At 42.1% G+C, this 17244-nt stretch overlaps 1 protein-coding gene across 1 annotated transcript in view; it reads right to left on the reverse strand.

The window, feature by feature from the left end:
- LOC307247988 (gamma-aminobutyric acid receptor subunit gamma-3-like) overlaps nt 1-17244 on the reverse strand; it is a gene marked incomplete at its 3' end in the record, with an annotated part of 124861 nt that overhangs the window by 40565 nt on the left and 67052 nt on the right. Inside the window, exons 3-4 of the mRNA XM_080024169.1 lie at nt 7437-7528; nt 5172-5303 (exon numbers count right to left, since the gene is read on the reverse strand). Coding sequence (XP_079880295.1) covers nt 5172-5303; nt 7437-7528 — 224 coding nt within the window. The remainder of the gene's footprint in view (nt 1-5171; nt 5304-7436; nt 7529-17244) is intronic.

A 17244-nucleotide genomic window follows, 5' to 3' on the forward strand; every position in this document is an offset into this window, starting at 1 on the left:
TAATAGTAAAATAAATGATAAAGAACCCCATGATTTTAAAATGGTTTCAAACTTTAACTCTGGGAGAATCGTGAGGAGGGAAGTTATGTGACTCTTTTGTCAAAATGATAAAAGCGAGACGCACGCTAAAGGTTAACTACTCTTAAAGGGAAATTAATTCAATCAGATATCAACTCTAATCATGGAGCAGGTTGGAAGCCTATGTCTTACTGCTCGCCAAGAAAGAGGCAGAGCATTTCCTCTGTTGCCGCTCGCTGAATTACTGGTGGTTTCAGCTACGCCATGTGCGAGTCCAGCTGTCGGTTACTTCCCAGGCAAGACAGGATGGTTACCTAAGATGATGAGGTTCAGAATGCGACCTGCTGCATGGTGCTAAGGGTTCACTTTCATGGGGAGGTTGGTCCGGGAAGCGGCTGCTTCAGTTCTGAGATGGCTACCTGGTGATGGCTTCTGGGTTCTCCTGAAGTTGTGGTTGAATGTCAAATTGAATTAATCTAGCTACACTAACTTTATTCAGTAAGGCTTTTTCGGGTAGGTGGAAAGCAAACAAAAAAGGGAACTTCGAACAGAAACTGCAAGGTTTAGTGACAAAAAAAAAAAAAAAAAAGAAAATAAGAAAACACTTTACTTCAGTTGGGCAACTGAACCAGACTCATTCAGTAGAAATGTAATTGCGTGCAAACTTTAGCAAAAACAAACTTGAGGAAATTACTTATATAAACTTAGAATAAAATTAAAAGACTTACTAAGCTCAGAGGGTGAGGGCCGGAGTGTGGCAGAGTTGGGCACTAGTCAGAGGAGGCAGAGGATTTTTTGCATCTCCTATTTTAACTGGCTGCTGATTCTTTGACTCCTGAATTAAATTTCTTTACGCGCAAAAGTCACATAACTTTACACATCACAGTGCTCAAACCAATAAATGATTTTAAACTAACTATGATTCATCCATCATCTTTCAAAACCATTCTATCAGGGACGTTGTGACTAATTAACGGTTAAGTTGATTTCCAATTATTAACTATTAAAACAATTTTTAACACCACTAATAAATGGCATATTTATCACCTTTGTTCTAATTTTACAATACACAATGAACACTGCAGTCCTGGTGATTATAGCTATTTATATCCGTTGGCCAATGGATGGCAGCGTGGCCAAATAAAAGTTAATACATTTAAATGGTATTCTGGTAACTTCACCATTGCATCGTACATTGATGCGGGTTAGGTTATTAAATGATCATTAAATGATCTAACCTGCAGTTACATTATTACTGCAGATGTTTCTATGAACATTTTTTTTCATAGAAACATCTGCAGATATAATGTTACTTCAATTACTGACTAATTTGACATGGAGCCACATTAATTCAGACTTCTTAAAGTTGACCTATTATGCTCCTTTTCACCAAGTAAATATATGGTCTCTGACGTCCCCAAACATGATTTTTAAGTTTTTCGCTGAACATACCAATAAGATTATGCATTCGAGCCATTCTAAGGCAAGAGGCCAAACAGTTGTCGTTACAATTGTTCATATTCATATTTGCCAAATTTCGTTTGGTAATGTATGTAATGTGTATCTTTTTTATCTGTACAATTCTCTACAATTTTAGGTATGTTTTTGTTTTCGCTCGACGCCACAGATTGCGATTGTTTTGAGATGTACCTACGAAATCTATTTACAATGTTCAAAAAAGGCACATTTGCGCTAAAAGTCCTTTAGCTTTTAGAACAGTTTTTTGACTGGTTGGGCCGACAGTAACTGTTTGCATGAAATGCTGAATTATTTTAACAGTTCTTACTAATAGTCACACGTGATATTTTGGTAAAATCCTTAGATTCTGAAATGAAATTGTTTCTGTCCAAATCAGTGGTGTAGGCAGCAATGGGCCTGGGTGGCTCTGGCCTAACCACATTTCTCACTGACCCACCCAGCCAAGTTTGATCAAACTACATTTGGTTGCAAAAAATATAAAAATGTATGTAAGAAAATAAATAAATATAAACTTTATTGGTTATATTTGATTTATTGTTGATTTGTTGTATATGTTTAATTAGTCTCCTGATTTAAACTGAACTGTTTAAACAAGTTAGGTAGGTAGTTGTAGGAACTCTCCAGAATGTAAAAGGTTGCTCTGGTTAGGTACTTCCGCAAATCCGCAGTACTTCCGACAGGCAGACTCTCTGAGCTGCCGTTCCAGCCATTGAAAGCTTACTGCCACAATGGCTAAACAAAGTTCTTTAATGTGCTGTTTTAAAAAAAGTGAGGAAGAAGAAAAAGACATGCCACTTCCTCCATCGATCGAGGCCACCCAGCCCAGTTCTTCAGACTCATTAGCCCACAAGAATAGGAAGAGGAGCCTGGTCCCTTGCTCCCTGGCGCCAGTGCTCTCTCGCGGTCAGCTTGATGTGGGTTCATCCGCCCATTTATCTGAAATTGATGAACCACCTTCACAGCCAAATTTGAAGGTAGTTCCCTGCACTATCAAAAATGGAAAATCTAGGAGATTCTCATCAAAGTGGTATGGACATTTTTCTCAGTTGGGATACAGTGTTAATAAGGATGCGCTTTTCGGTAAAATGTTCAGACATTTCCCCAGTGGAGCTAATGTCCCATTTGCGAGAGAGGTGTTTGTGGACTGGAAGCACCATGCAAAAGAACACCAGACGGGTTTCACTGGACAAGTTTCAAGGTGGCAGGAACAGCCCAATTGAGGACAGGTAAATATGTTAAATCAAATGAACTGTGATGCCATGGACTATCATTTATTGAGAGGAATCCGGACCATCTCAAAGTTGTTTTGGATAATGTTGCTCTCGACAATGTTGGATCTGTGGATGGTATTTGCACATGAACTCGATGAGTTCTATCAAGTTTCCTTTATTGAGAGCATTGGCATTTTCCCTGTGTCGACATAGGAGGTCATTCTGCTTGGCACAGAACAGTACTGCCCAGAAACGGAACTCTGATGATCCCAGATATTCAAAATAAGCTGCTGGAGTCAGCAGCCTCCTTGCTGTGGGGCAAGATCAAAGCGGGAGTCTGTGAAACACCAGGCACCTATTGTTATGGCAGACAAATATAAGGATGAGTCAAAGCGTGAATTTGTAGCTGTTGGTGTGAGATATGTTCACACAGGGAAAATAAAAGAACAGGCGATCGGGTTCATGGATACAGGTGACATGAGCGCAAGTGGCATTTCAGAGATGATATTACAGGTGATTGAACCACTCCAAATTGACCCATCTCTGTGCGTTGGCTTCAGTTTCGACGGGGCCTCCGTTATGTCAGGGAACAAGGGAGGTGTGCAAAGGATTCTCAAGCAAACTTTTCCTCAAGCTGTATTTGTCGACTGTAATTCTCACAGACTGAATTTGGTTCTGTGTGCAGCATCGAGGCTGTCCCGGCACGTTAGCACATTCTTTGATACACTGAACAATTTACACATTTCATGACGGGCAGCAGCCGTCATGAACACACAAGGTTTGTGGAAGCACGAAAAGAGCTCCATCCAGAAAGCCCGTGCTTGGAACTTGAGTAACCCATGGACACGCACTGGAGCTCCCAATTCAGAGCCGTGATCAAAATACCGACGTTATTTGAGGTAATATTACAAATACTTTCAGAGTGTGCAGAAAGCAGTGGTGAAAAATTAAGGTTGAGGCACAGTCCATGCTCCAACAAATGTATTTCTTAAGATTGTTAAGATTAATTAATAGGCCACATTGTTTATTTTTAATTAGTTGCTATTTTTCGCACAGAAGTTAAATTTAAGCTAGATTTCATCGTATGTGGTTGATTTAATAGAAATTAAGAAGTGTGTTGTTCTTTCTTAATTCAAACAATGCGCAGCTGGGTGCTGATTACCTTTTACTGCTGATTTGTGTAAACAGCTGCTTTGCGGCGTCAGTACCCTGGCATTTGTGGGCGTGTCGGCTCAAAATCCACTGGCTGTATGTGTACGCCAAACAATTCAAACCTCTCTCCTTTTCCAAATTCAAGATACATTATATAGATAGATGTTGTCATGTCCACTTATTTCTTATTAAAATGCTGTAGTTGGTTTACTTTATAAATAACCTCTTGAAAAAATTACGTCAATAATCTTGCCATCAGTCCCTTAAACATAAAATGACGTGTTCCTTATTTTATCGTAAGTTTAAGTGACGTTATTCATTTATAAAAGTAGGAACAATGCAGTGGTCCGAGTGTCCATTTTCCAAGGACCAGCACCATTGAGAGTGTATGTATTTGATTTATGTCGTTTAGAATTAGGGTTGGGACAAAACTTCAAGTGAGGCGTCAACAACTTCATTGACATTTTCAGATAATTAATTAGCTAGTTGAATAAGTGGCTGTGGGAGATAACTGGGCTTTTTTCCATTTCTTGGCTGCTGTTAGCTTACCATGAGCATTTAGCTTTAGCTTAGCATTTTTACTAGCGTTATCATTATCATCAGCTTGTTAGTCGTCTTGTTTACACTCTTGCTTTCATTGACGGGTCACCCTGTCCCAGTCTCAACCGGCCCTTCAGTCCTGGCAGCCCTGAGCTCAGTGGATCCTATCCTATGGTGGTGGCAGAAGAGGGACCAGATGCTAATGCTGGCTAAAAAAAACATCAGAATCGTTCCCCCATTTTCCCTACTCCACTAAACTAACCTCCCTGCTACAACTCCTAGATCCTGGGAAGGATATCACATCCAAAAACCCACACAACAGCATTCTCATGCTATGCCCTGGTGGTGACAAACTGTGACAGGTTGGAGGTTGTATGGACGGGTTTGGGACGGGACAGGGAGGTAGGTTTTTTTTGTGTGTGTGTGTGTGTGGTGTGTAAAATGTTCTAGATAAATAACAATGTTGAAATGTAGAAGTTTGGACTGGGTTGTTTTTTTTTGTTTTACAACTGAAGCAACATTTTTGTTATTGCAGGGAGAGTAAAGTACCAAAAAAGGTACCATTGGGTACCGGTTTCGGTTCAAATGTGAACGGCACCCAACCCTATTTAGCATTTAAAAATGTTGTTGAATAGGTTTGGCATACAGAATTTCTATATAATCCCTATGAACTCCCTCTGTGCTCGATGATATAACAAAAGCAGTTGATTAGATAATGTTATGTATGCTAATATGCATATCGGTCACGGAAGGGCTAATGCCTGGTTTCACCTCAGTGTGTAGAGGATCTTCCCGTTGTTCCAGATTCGGAGCAGCTGGTTGGGCGTGGTGATCCAGTGGGAGTCGGCGTTTTTGGAATTGCGGAAAATTGTGTCGGGGAGCCAGATCAGACCCACCATGTTGCTGTTTTGGAGGATGAGAGAGAGAGAGAGATTCAAGTGTGAGATGAGTACAGCTAATTTCACTTAGGTGACAAGAGAACGCGCCGCGTGTGTTTTTCAATTTGCATCATTAATTACAATAATTACCTCAGGCCATTATAAAATCAAGTTCTGCTTTCCAAAAATGATATCTGTGTTTTGAAAACAAATTTTGGAGTGATGGATCAGATGGTTCGCCAAAATACACTTGAATTCATGAAATTAGCGGCTTTTGCCTGGTACCTTTCGGTAGCATTAGCATTAGCGGGGCATGAGAAAAGGCGCAATAATAAGGAAGAAAAAAAACAAACATTTTAATTTAGAGAACGTTCATTCATTTTCATCCTTTTTTTTTTTTTTTTTAACCAGTGGCAGGGTAGCACTTGTACCATTGGTGAAATCATAAACATCAAATTGAATTTATTTGGAACCAATTAAAGTGTAAAACGGGCAAAAAATGTGAGCTAAACGAGGATTAACGATCCTCAAATTCAAATAGAACCAGACGCTGGGGGGCACATGAAATGTCACGATGAGGGAAATTTCGGGGGTAGGTATGGAAACATTTTGGATATATAGAAAATAATTGAACAAAATCCAAATTTTGACAGAATATAAATGAAAAATTGAAATAAAAATTTGAAATTCGAGTCATATGGGTTGATACTAAAAATGGGAAAATTACACTTAAAGCAACACTAAGTAACTTTTTTTTACCTTAAAATAACAACTTCAAAATCATTTTGATGGCACACTGACTTGTAATGTGGAGAACCTGTGCCATGTGATGGCACCTGGCACCTCTTTCAATGCCACCCACCCTGCCGAGCGCCTGTTCTTGCACTATGTAACTTTGGTGTTTGGGTACAAAACCGTGGGAAGAGTGAGTCACGCTTTGTGGCATTGCGTCACTTCCTTGTCGTTATGCTCCGGTAATCGTCGTTTTTGGCCTGGTAAAATGTATATTTAAAAAAAAACACAACAATAACTCATAAACTTGCTCAAAATGTCCGGTGATAATGCTCATACAAAAAGTAGCCGCTCCACCCCCCCGAGGGCACGGATTAGACGGGCCAGTGGGGTTCCCAGTCGGTGTGCCAGGCGGAGCCCTTCTGGTACCTACACCGTATCAGGGGGCACCGTTCCCGTTCCCCCGTTCCACCCCCCAGAGCCGTGCACTGAGCCATTGCTCATTCAGGGAAGAACCAAGGTCTGTGCAAGGGGCGCTGTAAACTAACATAGACTGTGATGGAAAACGTGACCGATAAGGTTCAAGTTTTATCACAGTAGTGTAAAAGTGCCATTGCACTCGCAGGGGTACCAAATCCCAAATGTTACATAGTGCTGCTTTAATGCGAATTAATTCATATAACTTATATATATACACAGTATATACCTTGTTTATCTTATACCCCTCTACTTTGGACCATACTGTATCTCATGGTGCTTTTCCACTCATGGTACCATCTCAACTTGACTTGACTTTTTTTGCTTTTTCTTCAGGCAAGAGTTACGTTAAGTACCTGGTAACTGTTACTCTTTTGGTATCACCCCCATCAAGGTTCCAAGCGAGCTGAGGCACCGTGAAAACACTGCAGATGCACGTATTGGTCAGAGAGAATCTTCACTCTGACCAATTGCCTCATCATGACACCACACTGGACATCCTGCACAAACCCGCAATTTGTAAATAGCGAAGCGAATAGCGGCTGCAATTTTTTTATGCACTGGACTACTCGATTAAATGGCAACCCACAAAACCACAAAAAAAAAAAAAACAAACGATCAAAAACACCGTCCCCTTGATATCCTCCGTTGTTCCTGTGTGTGCCCCGTTGAAGATGACGCCACGACAGTTTGATGTGGCGTCGCTATGGTTACTATCTGCAGTGGAAAATGAAGTAGATCAAGAATTGAGTCGACTGGAGTTGAGCCCTACCATGTAATGGAACAACACCATAAGTCACATCAACTCCAGTTTCTGTTTCAACTCCCTACTTTTTAGGCATTTTCAGCATAAATGAATTCATACTTTTTTTTATTTTTTTTTATTTTTTTAATCATTTAACAATTTTATTTTATTTTATTTTTTTCCATCCAAAAACCTGTTCAGCACCTGTTGAGGGTCAGGATCTTCATGCTGCTGCTGTTGTACCTCAGGCGCGTGTCCACCCACGTCTGGGCGAAGATGATGTCGATCTGGTACTCCTGTTGCCACGGGGTTGAGAAAAAAGAGAGGGAGTGAGAGAGTGTGGCTAGAAGCTATGAAGAGTGAAAAAAAGCATCAAAGTGGTCACCTTGGTTCGAAAAAGTACAAAAAGAGCTTATCTTTGTCGCATAAGTTCTCCCTTTAATATGCAAATCGCTGTGTTGTTTCACCTCCACCGCCGTGGCTCTAATTGTTGAAATAATAAAAAAAAAAGTCCCCTTACGCTGCTTTATCAAATTTACCGCAGCTGCCTTTCACTCATTCTTGCCAGGAACAATGGAAATGTATATAGAGGAGCACATGTCCAGTTTAAAACTGAAACCTTGAAACTTTTCTTCTCCTGCCAAGACAAAAAAAATAGATTTTTTTAATTTTTTTTATAAATAATCTTACAGATTACCACTTTAAACAAGGTAAACTAATGAAGCTACCAACTGAAAGTCACTCCGATAGAGTGAAAAAGAGAATATGCAAATTGTGTGAAACAACCAGGGGAACTGCCTCCAATAAAGTTAATAAGAAATTATATATTTTTAAAAAGTTTTCACTGAAACAAGCAAACATTATACAAAGAAAAGCAATACAAAATAACCAAAAATATGGGAAATAATCTCTCAGATTTCCACTTTGCACAAGTTAAAGTGAAGAAACACAAGGTTAAACTGACTCCAGTAAAGTTAAAAAACAAGACAATAACAATATATTTTTTTACAATTATTTATAAATATAATTTTTTGCATCGTTTGTGTTTAGGTGTCTGGGCATTACTGCTCAACACTGCGGGCGAGGTGTAAAGCAGACATAGATATACTTAGTGAGCTAGAAATATAGGAGTGATGAGCTGGAATCCTCCTATTCGATAGAAGAGTAGAGCCCAATAGGTGGATGCAGGGGAGGTGGAGGAAGTGCCGCAACAAAGCAGACAGCAAACAGTTTGAAAAGCAGGCAGAGTAAAAGGGATTTGCTGTTTAAATTGGCCGGCCCATAGGGGCAGGGCAGCATGTGGCGCCGTCAAGTTGTCTGACAGAACTAGCTCTGCAAGCTCCACATAATTATCGTGAGGATAAAAGGTATGATTCAAGAGGTTATTTGTCACATATATACGGTCACACATATTGTATATCCAGTGAAATGTCATGATACCCAGTGATTACGCACAATAACCTATAAAAATACTAATAAAATGTGCGTAACCGACATGAGGTGCACCAAGGACAGTTGTCGACAGCAATGCCTTGGTTTTGTAACAACTCCACCTGCCGGTGTTCCCACCCCATTTATTTTTTTCTGGGAAGTGAAGCTTCGTCCCATTTTTTGCCCTAGCTACATCTTTCTCTTCCGGGTGGAATACACTTTTACAGGACTACAAGACAAGGCACTGATGCTGCAGCGGCAGCTCCATTATTCATGATTATTCTCTACAAAACAATGAACTGTGTGAGTGTTTCTTGTTTTTTTCCTATCCAGAGATGAGGCGCAGGGAGCTGCAAAGGTGCTTTGATTATCTGGCTTCGACTCGTCCCATTCTCTGTCTGGGGAATCCATCACAAAGAAAAAATAAAGTAGGAGTCATTATTTAGGATGTAAATATTTTATATGATAAAGCAGAGTCATTACCTCCCGTCAACCATGGCGCAATGTAGGGAGTGTATTCAAAATGTGGATACGGTGTTTAGCTTTTAGCTTCTAGCGAACCAAGGGGCTTAGTTAAGCCGCGGCTGCAGGTGGCAGAAGGGCTTTCTTCCTGCAGCTGCACAGTCGAATCAGCGCCCTGATTGGTCCCATCCGGAGTTAATGTTTGTCTGTCTTGTAGAAGGGAATCTGCGCATGGGGCTCGTCAGGCGACCAGGAGCTAAGGAGAAGTCATTCCTAAAGCGTCCAGACTGATTGTCATTATTATTTCTAGCCTTTTGGTCAGTGAGCATTTTTGTTCCAGTATTTCATGAAAAACTCTTGCCATGTCGGCACCCCAGTGTCAGAAAGACTCTAGCTCCCTCCTTCAACCCGTAAGTGGAGTGGGGAGGGACGCCGAATGAAAGGCGCCCCAGGGCCATTCCGGTTGCTGCAGAAGCGCCCTGCAGACCTTGAGAATGAGCGGGACTTCCTCCGCTGCCAGTTGGAGTGCGCCCTCACCAGCGTGAGCTCACAGGAGGACCGGCCCCTGGCGCAGGGTTCCCTCTCCTCAGTCTCCCGGGAGGACTGGACCAATTTCCCGCCCTGCAGGGGCCCAGTGCCCGGAGGTGCTGCCACTGCACCACCGCTGTCTCCGGGAGGCAGGAGCACCATGGTTAGGAGGTGCCAGAGAACGTTGCGACCGACAGCTGGCTCGCCACTGCCAACCAGGAGCCGACCGAAGAACCAGGCCTGCGTCTGGCCCCAGGATCCATGCGGGCTTCGCCAAGTTGGCAGCCTGTCCCGGTGCTCTAGAGGAGAATGTCCGGAAATCCACTGCGTGCAGCGCCTCCCAATGGGGAAAAAAGCATACAGTGAACGCTGCGGTTAGTTTGCGCCTGTTCCACTCCCTGATTTTGTGCACAGATTGGCCAGGATTTGACGCGTTGATGAGAGAGCCTGGGGAAGTGCACTCAGGGTCAGTAGGGAGATGTGAGTGTTGCCTGGCATGCAGTAATGCGGATGGGACATCGGCGGGTGTGACCGGTCCGGGAGCGAGGGAATCACAAGTGGGATCAGAGTATTGGATTGCTCCCTACATCGCTCCCTACGAGCTAAATAACTCTGTTTTGTCGATCCATGTTGTCATCTCAGGTTTCTTTGTTCATGTTTTCCAGGTTTGTTTCTATGTTTATTCGTCTCACCAGTGGTGATTCTCCCCCTCTTGGAGTAGTAATGATGATTAGTTGTTTAAAGACGAAACATAGTGAGCTCGTTCTCAAAGAGAGAGATTGGTGGCGGTTCTGTGTAACAAAAAAGCTGTGTTCTTGTCATCCCACAATAAAGAGTGGCATTGCAGGTTGAGAAGTTGAACTTCGTCGTAGATTCAGTGGCATACAAATACTCTGTGTTGTATGCCAAACATGCTGACAGCACGTTTCAAATAAATCTGTCGGCTGAATTGTAAATACGCACTTTGCCAAGAAACATGCTGTGCGATACTTATGCACTTCATAGAAGATGATCTGAAACTAACTGAGTTGAACGCAGTGAGAATATATGTTAGATGATCGGATTGTTGTATCACTATTGGAATGCCAGCCATCCTCAATGAACAACTTAAAATGTATATCTGAATCAATGCAACAGTAAAGCTGATGCCTCACGAGTACCATTATAACAACGGACGGCCTTTACCACAAAAAAGCTGAAAAAACAAATGCCAGAGAGAGCAAGCCACTCAAACTCATGAAAAGGAACACAGCTCCGAAAATATGGAAGAGAAAATGAAGGCTCGAAAAAGAGCACGCCAAATTAAACTGGCATAGTTCACAAGAAGAAAGAATCTCATTACACCATTTGTGTTGGATTATGAAAATGTCGAAACGGTTCAAAAATATTGGAGATCTCTTATTCAAACTATAACATAGTTTATTGGAGGACACAATGTAGTGCAGGACATATTGTCTGAGGATGAAGCTTCTCATAACCACATAAACTGGTATGAGCCCAAACTCCTCTCCGTGCAAGAATTTCAGGACAAAATTAAGAATTGGTTGAGGCTCACCCCCATTGAAAAGTCTATATAGGCTGTTGTTGAAAGTAGATTGGAAAAGGACGACGTATCTGCTATTTCATGTGGTAGCAGAAGTCAAAGCTCATCAGCTAGAGTAAGGGCTGAATCTGATCATGCTGCTCTAATGGCATGCTATGCTGCCATTGCCCAAAAACCTGCTTTGGTAAAAGAAGAAGCTGTATTGAAAATTCTAAAAGCAAAAAAATTGATCTTTGAAACTCAACTTGCTGCTGCTAGCGCCAAGATTAAAGCCACTACATCCCCTCACAACTCACATCAACACGTGACGCTATGAATGGGTACGCATCAAGACAACCAGGGAGCGAGACTACAGGAGCGAGACTACAATGACAGCGAGATTACCTCACTCCTGCAGCTGGTTTAACAGTCAGGGCAATGGCGAGCCCAACGCTTTACCAAGTGTGGTAAAGCTTTTCAAAACTCGACGCAGGCAACACTCAACACTCAATATTTGTGATGCGAAATGCAAAGTTGGCCATGGCAACATGCTTAACTGAGGAAACACCTGGTCAAACACAGAATGTTTCTAAAAGCTGAAGAGTGAACTTCAGCCGCAGCTAAAGTTAGCACCACGCCAGCAGCCGGCGCCGAAAAGGTTCAATCCTCCATGGACGACGAAACTTTAAGTGGGTCGTCAACAAATTCGACATGTTCAGGTAATTAATTAGCTAGTTGGATAAGTTGTTGATTCAAGATTAAAGATGTTTATTTATCACATACATATATGCAGTGAAATGTCATTGCAACGCACCCAGAGATAATGCACATTAAATACTAACTGATACAATAGCGAACTAATTACAATCTAACTGAACTAACTGATTCCGAAAACGTTATGCAGTTAGTAAATACAATAAAATAAGAGTAAAAAGGTAATATACTGAGTGGGGATACGAGTGGGAGATAACTGGGCCTTTTTCACTGTCATTTAGCTTTAGCTTAGCATTCTTACTAGCGTTATCATCAGCTTGTAAGTCGTCTTGTTTACACTCTCGCTGTCATTGACAGATCACCCTGCCCCAGTCTCAACTGAGCTCAGTGGATCCTGTCCTGTGGTGGTGGCAGAAGAGGGACCAGATGCTAATGCTGGCCAACTTGGCAAAAAAATATCAGATTTTTCCCCCAATTTCCCAACCCCACTAAACTAACCTCGCTGCTACAACTCCTCGATCCTGGGAAGGATATCACACGCGCTTCCTCTGAGACACACACAACAGCATTCTCATTCTACGCCCTGGTGGTGACAAGCTGTGACAGGTTGGAGGTTGTAGGGGCGGGTTTGGGAGGGGAGAGGGAGGTAGGGATAGGTTTTTTTATTGTGTGGTGTGTAAAATGTTCTAAATAAATAATGTCCTAAATAAATAACAACGTTGAAATTGAGAAGTTTTGTTATTACAGGGAGAGTAAAGTACCGAATAAATGTACCGTTGGGTACCCGACCCTAGTGAGGAGGAGTCAGAAGTGGATGTTTGAAAGTCAAAATGTCATCACCACCTCAAGCATCTGAAAAACAGTGCCCATACTGAACCTGCAGCTAAGCACATACGTTTCCACCGCAGCTCAAGAAATCAACTAGCCTAACAAGAACCAGTTAAACCCCAACTGGCGCTTACAAAATAGACCTGTCCACAGTCATGCAGAGACCAAATAATGTCACTGAAATGTTTATCGTAGAGCAAAGGCTTTCGTTGCTCCCACCGAGAGACATTCGTACTTTCTCTGGTGATCCGCTTCGGTACTTGGGCTTCAATAGAAGCTTTGAGCACGCTATTGAACACAAAACAGCCATGACAGATTGTTATTTTTGGAACACTTCACTACTGGTCAACCTCAAGACTTGTTGTGGAGCTGGTCAGGAGCTGCATGTTCATGGACCCTCAGAGGGGCTACAGAGAAGCAAAAATGAAGAAAAACTTTGGAAATTACTTCCTGGTCACAACAGCATTTGTTGAGAAGGCCCTTGGCTGGAAAGAAATTATATTTGAGGACAAGGCAACCCTTCATGACTGCTCTTTTCTTGAAACACTTTGGACATGAAAAGACGGATGCTTTCTTCGCAGCATCACTTCTGTGATGCTGCGAAGAAAGGGTACGTGGACCGCAACCTACCTGTGACTTGCCAATGAGGAGAATAAAGTCAACCTTGCTCTCGTCTTTGGAAGAGCCCTGGTTGCACTGTTAAAACAGATGACTATCAATGTGTGTCTTACTACAGTGGTGATGGCTGTGAGAATGGAGAAGATTTTCACAAAGGAGCTGCAACTCCCAATTGAAAACTGTCTTTTGGACCGATAGCACCTCTGTTGTCAAGTACATCAGAAAACAAAGTCAGAGAGTCAAAACATTTGTAGCAAATACAGTGAGCAAGATCAGAGATGCGACACGTAGAAACCAGACTGAATCCAGCTGCATATTGAGGACGAACCGTCGAAGCCTTCCTCGGTTGCAAAACCTGGGTTGAAGGCCCAGAGTTCCTGAAAGTGCCAGAAAAGAACTGGCCTTAACCTCCAGCTGATCTTTCCCCCATTCTGATGGATGACCCTGAAGTCAAACGGGACAAAGTCACGGTCAATATGGTGATTCGAGGAGAACACCAACGGTATGAAGACACGTTTTCACGACTTCTCAAGCTGGAGCAAGCTGCAGAAGTCAGTAGCATGATTCTTGAATCTCAGGGATCTCCTCGTCCAACTGAGAAAATAAAGTCCTGACCTCAGTCAGCTCTGAAGAGGCGAACAAGAAACAGCTGGTAAAGCTCATGGAAAACAAATAAAAGAGTCTAATCACTGATCTGATTGGCACTTTGTAAATGAGTGTATCTAACAACATTGTGAGATCAAATGAACTAGGGGACGCTCTTTTAAAAAAAGAGACACGAATACTGATTTCTATCATTTATACACCAGTTTTTTGAAGTGAAGAGAGAACAAAACGATGGGTAAAGTTACAAGTGATAGTATGTGGTAATGTTCGTGGCAAAACGTCAAATTGAATTCCGTGAATTTTATTTCACACATTTCCTTTTTACCCTCTCTGCCAAGCTTGGTTAAACAAAGACCATATTCCATCTGTATTCTACCACGTAAATCAGAGTCGGTGAACTGTTGGTGGCCTGAGTCTATTATTAAAGGCAAAGGGTGTCAACAGGGAGAGAAATCTGGGCGTATGAGCTGGGCTCTGCGTCTGAGCGTATGAGCTCTGTCAGAACAGATAGCTTCCTTCCTTATCCAGCCTCATATTTTTTTAACGGGGGGGATGGATTTCTTCTTTTACATATTTTTTATTTTTTGCAAATTACACAATGTCTATTATTTTAATAACCCACCGCAGTGGAGAAAATAAAATAACCGTTTCTCTCTTTATGGAACATTTTCCTTTTCAGAGGGGAACTCCGATGCTAATCTAAATCTAAAATCTAAAATACAAAAAAAAAAAATAATAATAAAAAAATGCGAGCTTGGGGGCGAGGCAATCAGGAAACGAGATTGAAAGATCTCGATCGCAAATCGGCATTTCACAAGAGGCCTCGGCTGTGAGGTATTTCAATGACAAACTGAGTCATGACCTCGGCGCAGTGGTCGGCCACGCCCCCGTTATTCCAAATTATTATCATTATGCTCCTTGCTTCTGAAGCGAATCTCGGGCTTCAGGGAACTGATCGCCACCTGACGTATTTCTCAAGGCGAAACTGATGCAGCGTCGGGGGCATAAATATTTATCAGTGATAAATGCATAACTTGAAAAAAACCCTCTGTAAATTGGAATCTGGTCTTCAGTATGAAAGTAGGGGGGCATTAGAAGAGATGAGATGAGTTTTAAAAAGTGTGTCTCCTCTTCTGGGGGTTGAATCTCAGATCTCCCAATATTAGATCAGGCAATTGAAATTGTCAGGGCAATATCAATAATTTGAAAGGAGACTTTATTAATCCCTGGGGGGTGGGGGGGGGGTGTGGATTCAGGTGGTACGGCAACAGAAGCGGAGACATAAAAAGAGATGAGAAACAAAAATGAAGAAAATAAATTATTATTAACTCATAGGTTCAATAAATGGCCCAATTTTTATTTATTTTTGCCAAGGATACAATCACATGATTGCGGCGCTCAAAATGCTTCTATTTATTCACATCAATGCCTTCAAACGAGAAGGGAAATTGTCTTGCAAGCAAGTCCAAAGAAAAAATATATAAAAATAATCTGATATCTGCTTTTCCATGATTGTCTAAAAAGGTATTTTGAGTTACGGAAGTATTTAGGTATTGACGTTTATTTTTCTTTCGTCAAAAATGGACGACCATTTAAGATGTGTCGTTAAACCCTAGTAATACTTTAGAATAGACATCTGTGTTGAAATTAAACCTTAAAAGTAACGCTCATTCAAGGTCAGTCAAATAAGTCAGAAATACTGAACTAAGTGAGGCGGTTGTTGTCAGTTGACCATAAATGAGTCGTAGCTCGCGGAGCTAGTTTTCTCAGACAACGCCTGACGTCGCCACATGCTTCCACGTCCGTACCGTACGGGTCAGCCTATTTAAGCAGCAAATCCCCCACGCCCCACCTGCTTTGCAGCACTCCCTCCACCCTGAATGGGAAATAAGGCAGCGATATTTCACAAAACATTGATTTTCAATAGCAAAGTCAGTTAGTTCAATTCAAAAGTTGGAGGATGGACTCGGATGTTGCCTTGTAGTTCCGGTTTTTGCTATTTATGGAGACCGAATTTCATACAATCTAATACAAATGCACAAATTTTAACGCGCAACAAAATCCACCTTGACCAACCAGCACACGAACCACAACAAATTGATTGAATCTCCTTGTACGAGAATAAACCATAAACACTCACATTCAAACATCCCTTATTTCACAATAAAATATACGAAACTCTGCAGGACACGCAATCATGGGAATAGGGTTTGGAATGGGGGAAGACCGGGAGTTCTTTCATATCGGTCCACTCGTCCTTTGCTTGGAAATGGCTCGAGAGATATGCGAATGAAATATCGCTTGAATTGGAAACACCAAAGGGAATTACTGCCGTCCTAGGCCATTGTTCCCCGGACGCCGGGGCTTCCCACCAATTCTCTCAGCCAGAAAATGACCCGCTAAAATGAGAATTTCAACGTTAACAATGACGATACAAACGAGTCATTTCGACCGTTATATTTCTCGTCACGCTCATCATCCGGTTTGTGTGTGTATATACAGAATATATGTATGTGAATTGTATGAGTGAGTTTATGCGTGTATTAATGATGTTCAGACGAGGGATGCGATGGTACGCAGTATGTTGTGGAATCATTCGGTTCGCCCCCCTACGGTTCAATACACACACGTGGACCGCGGAAATACGGTACCATGGTAGCAGCACACCGGACGTGTTGGCGCGCGGCCATGCAGCCGTTTCAAAAGAGACACGAGATACAAGCACGCAGAAATGTGAAGTGTGCACTCAATTAACGTGTCCAAAATAGCCCCCTGGGATGGCCGTGTCCCTAAGAGAGAGTCAGGGAGTGAGCCCGTTATGCTGTTCTGGCGTGCCGATCGCAGGCAGCCCGTCGCCGGCACGTGCCTCTTCGGCTCAGGCGGAGAGGGAGACAGGTGCGCAGATTGCGCTCCCCCACCGGGGTGACGGTCTAGGCGGGCGCCTATATAGCCTTAGGAAAGAGTGCAGCTAGTTATTTATGGCAGACTACTATTATAAACATTTTTTTCCACCTTTTGTTTTTTTCGAAAATATAAAGATACCGTAACCGTGGCCCCAAATCCATGATACATACCGAACTGTGGGCCCACTGTACCGTTGCATCCCTAGTTCACACATAGGTATACAGTATGTATTTATGGCATGATTGTGTATATTTTGTCACTTTCCTACTACACATTCCTTGGAGAAAAATCATTAAATCAACTAAAATCGTTGAAGGCACAATTTAAAAAAAAAAGGTCCTTTACTCAAAATCACACTTTAATGACGATGTTCAATTTAGCAATATGTTCAATTTAAGC

This window comes from Zeus faber (assembly GCF_960531495.2).
Source record: "Zeus faber genome assembly, chromosome: 2".
Taxonomy (NCBI): domain Eukaryota; kingdom Metazoa; phylum Chordata; class Actinopteri; order Zeiformes; family Zeidae; genus Zeus; species Zeus faber.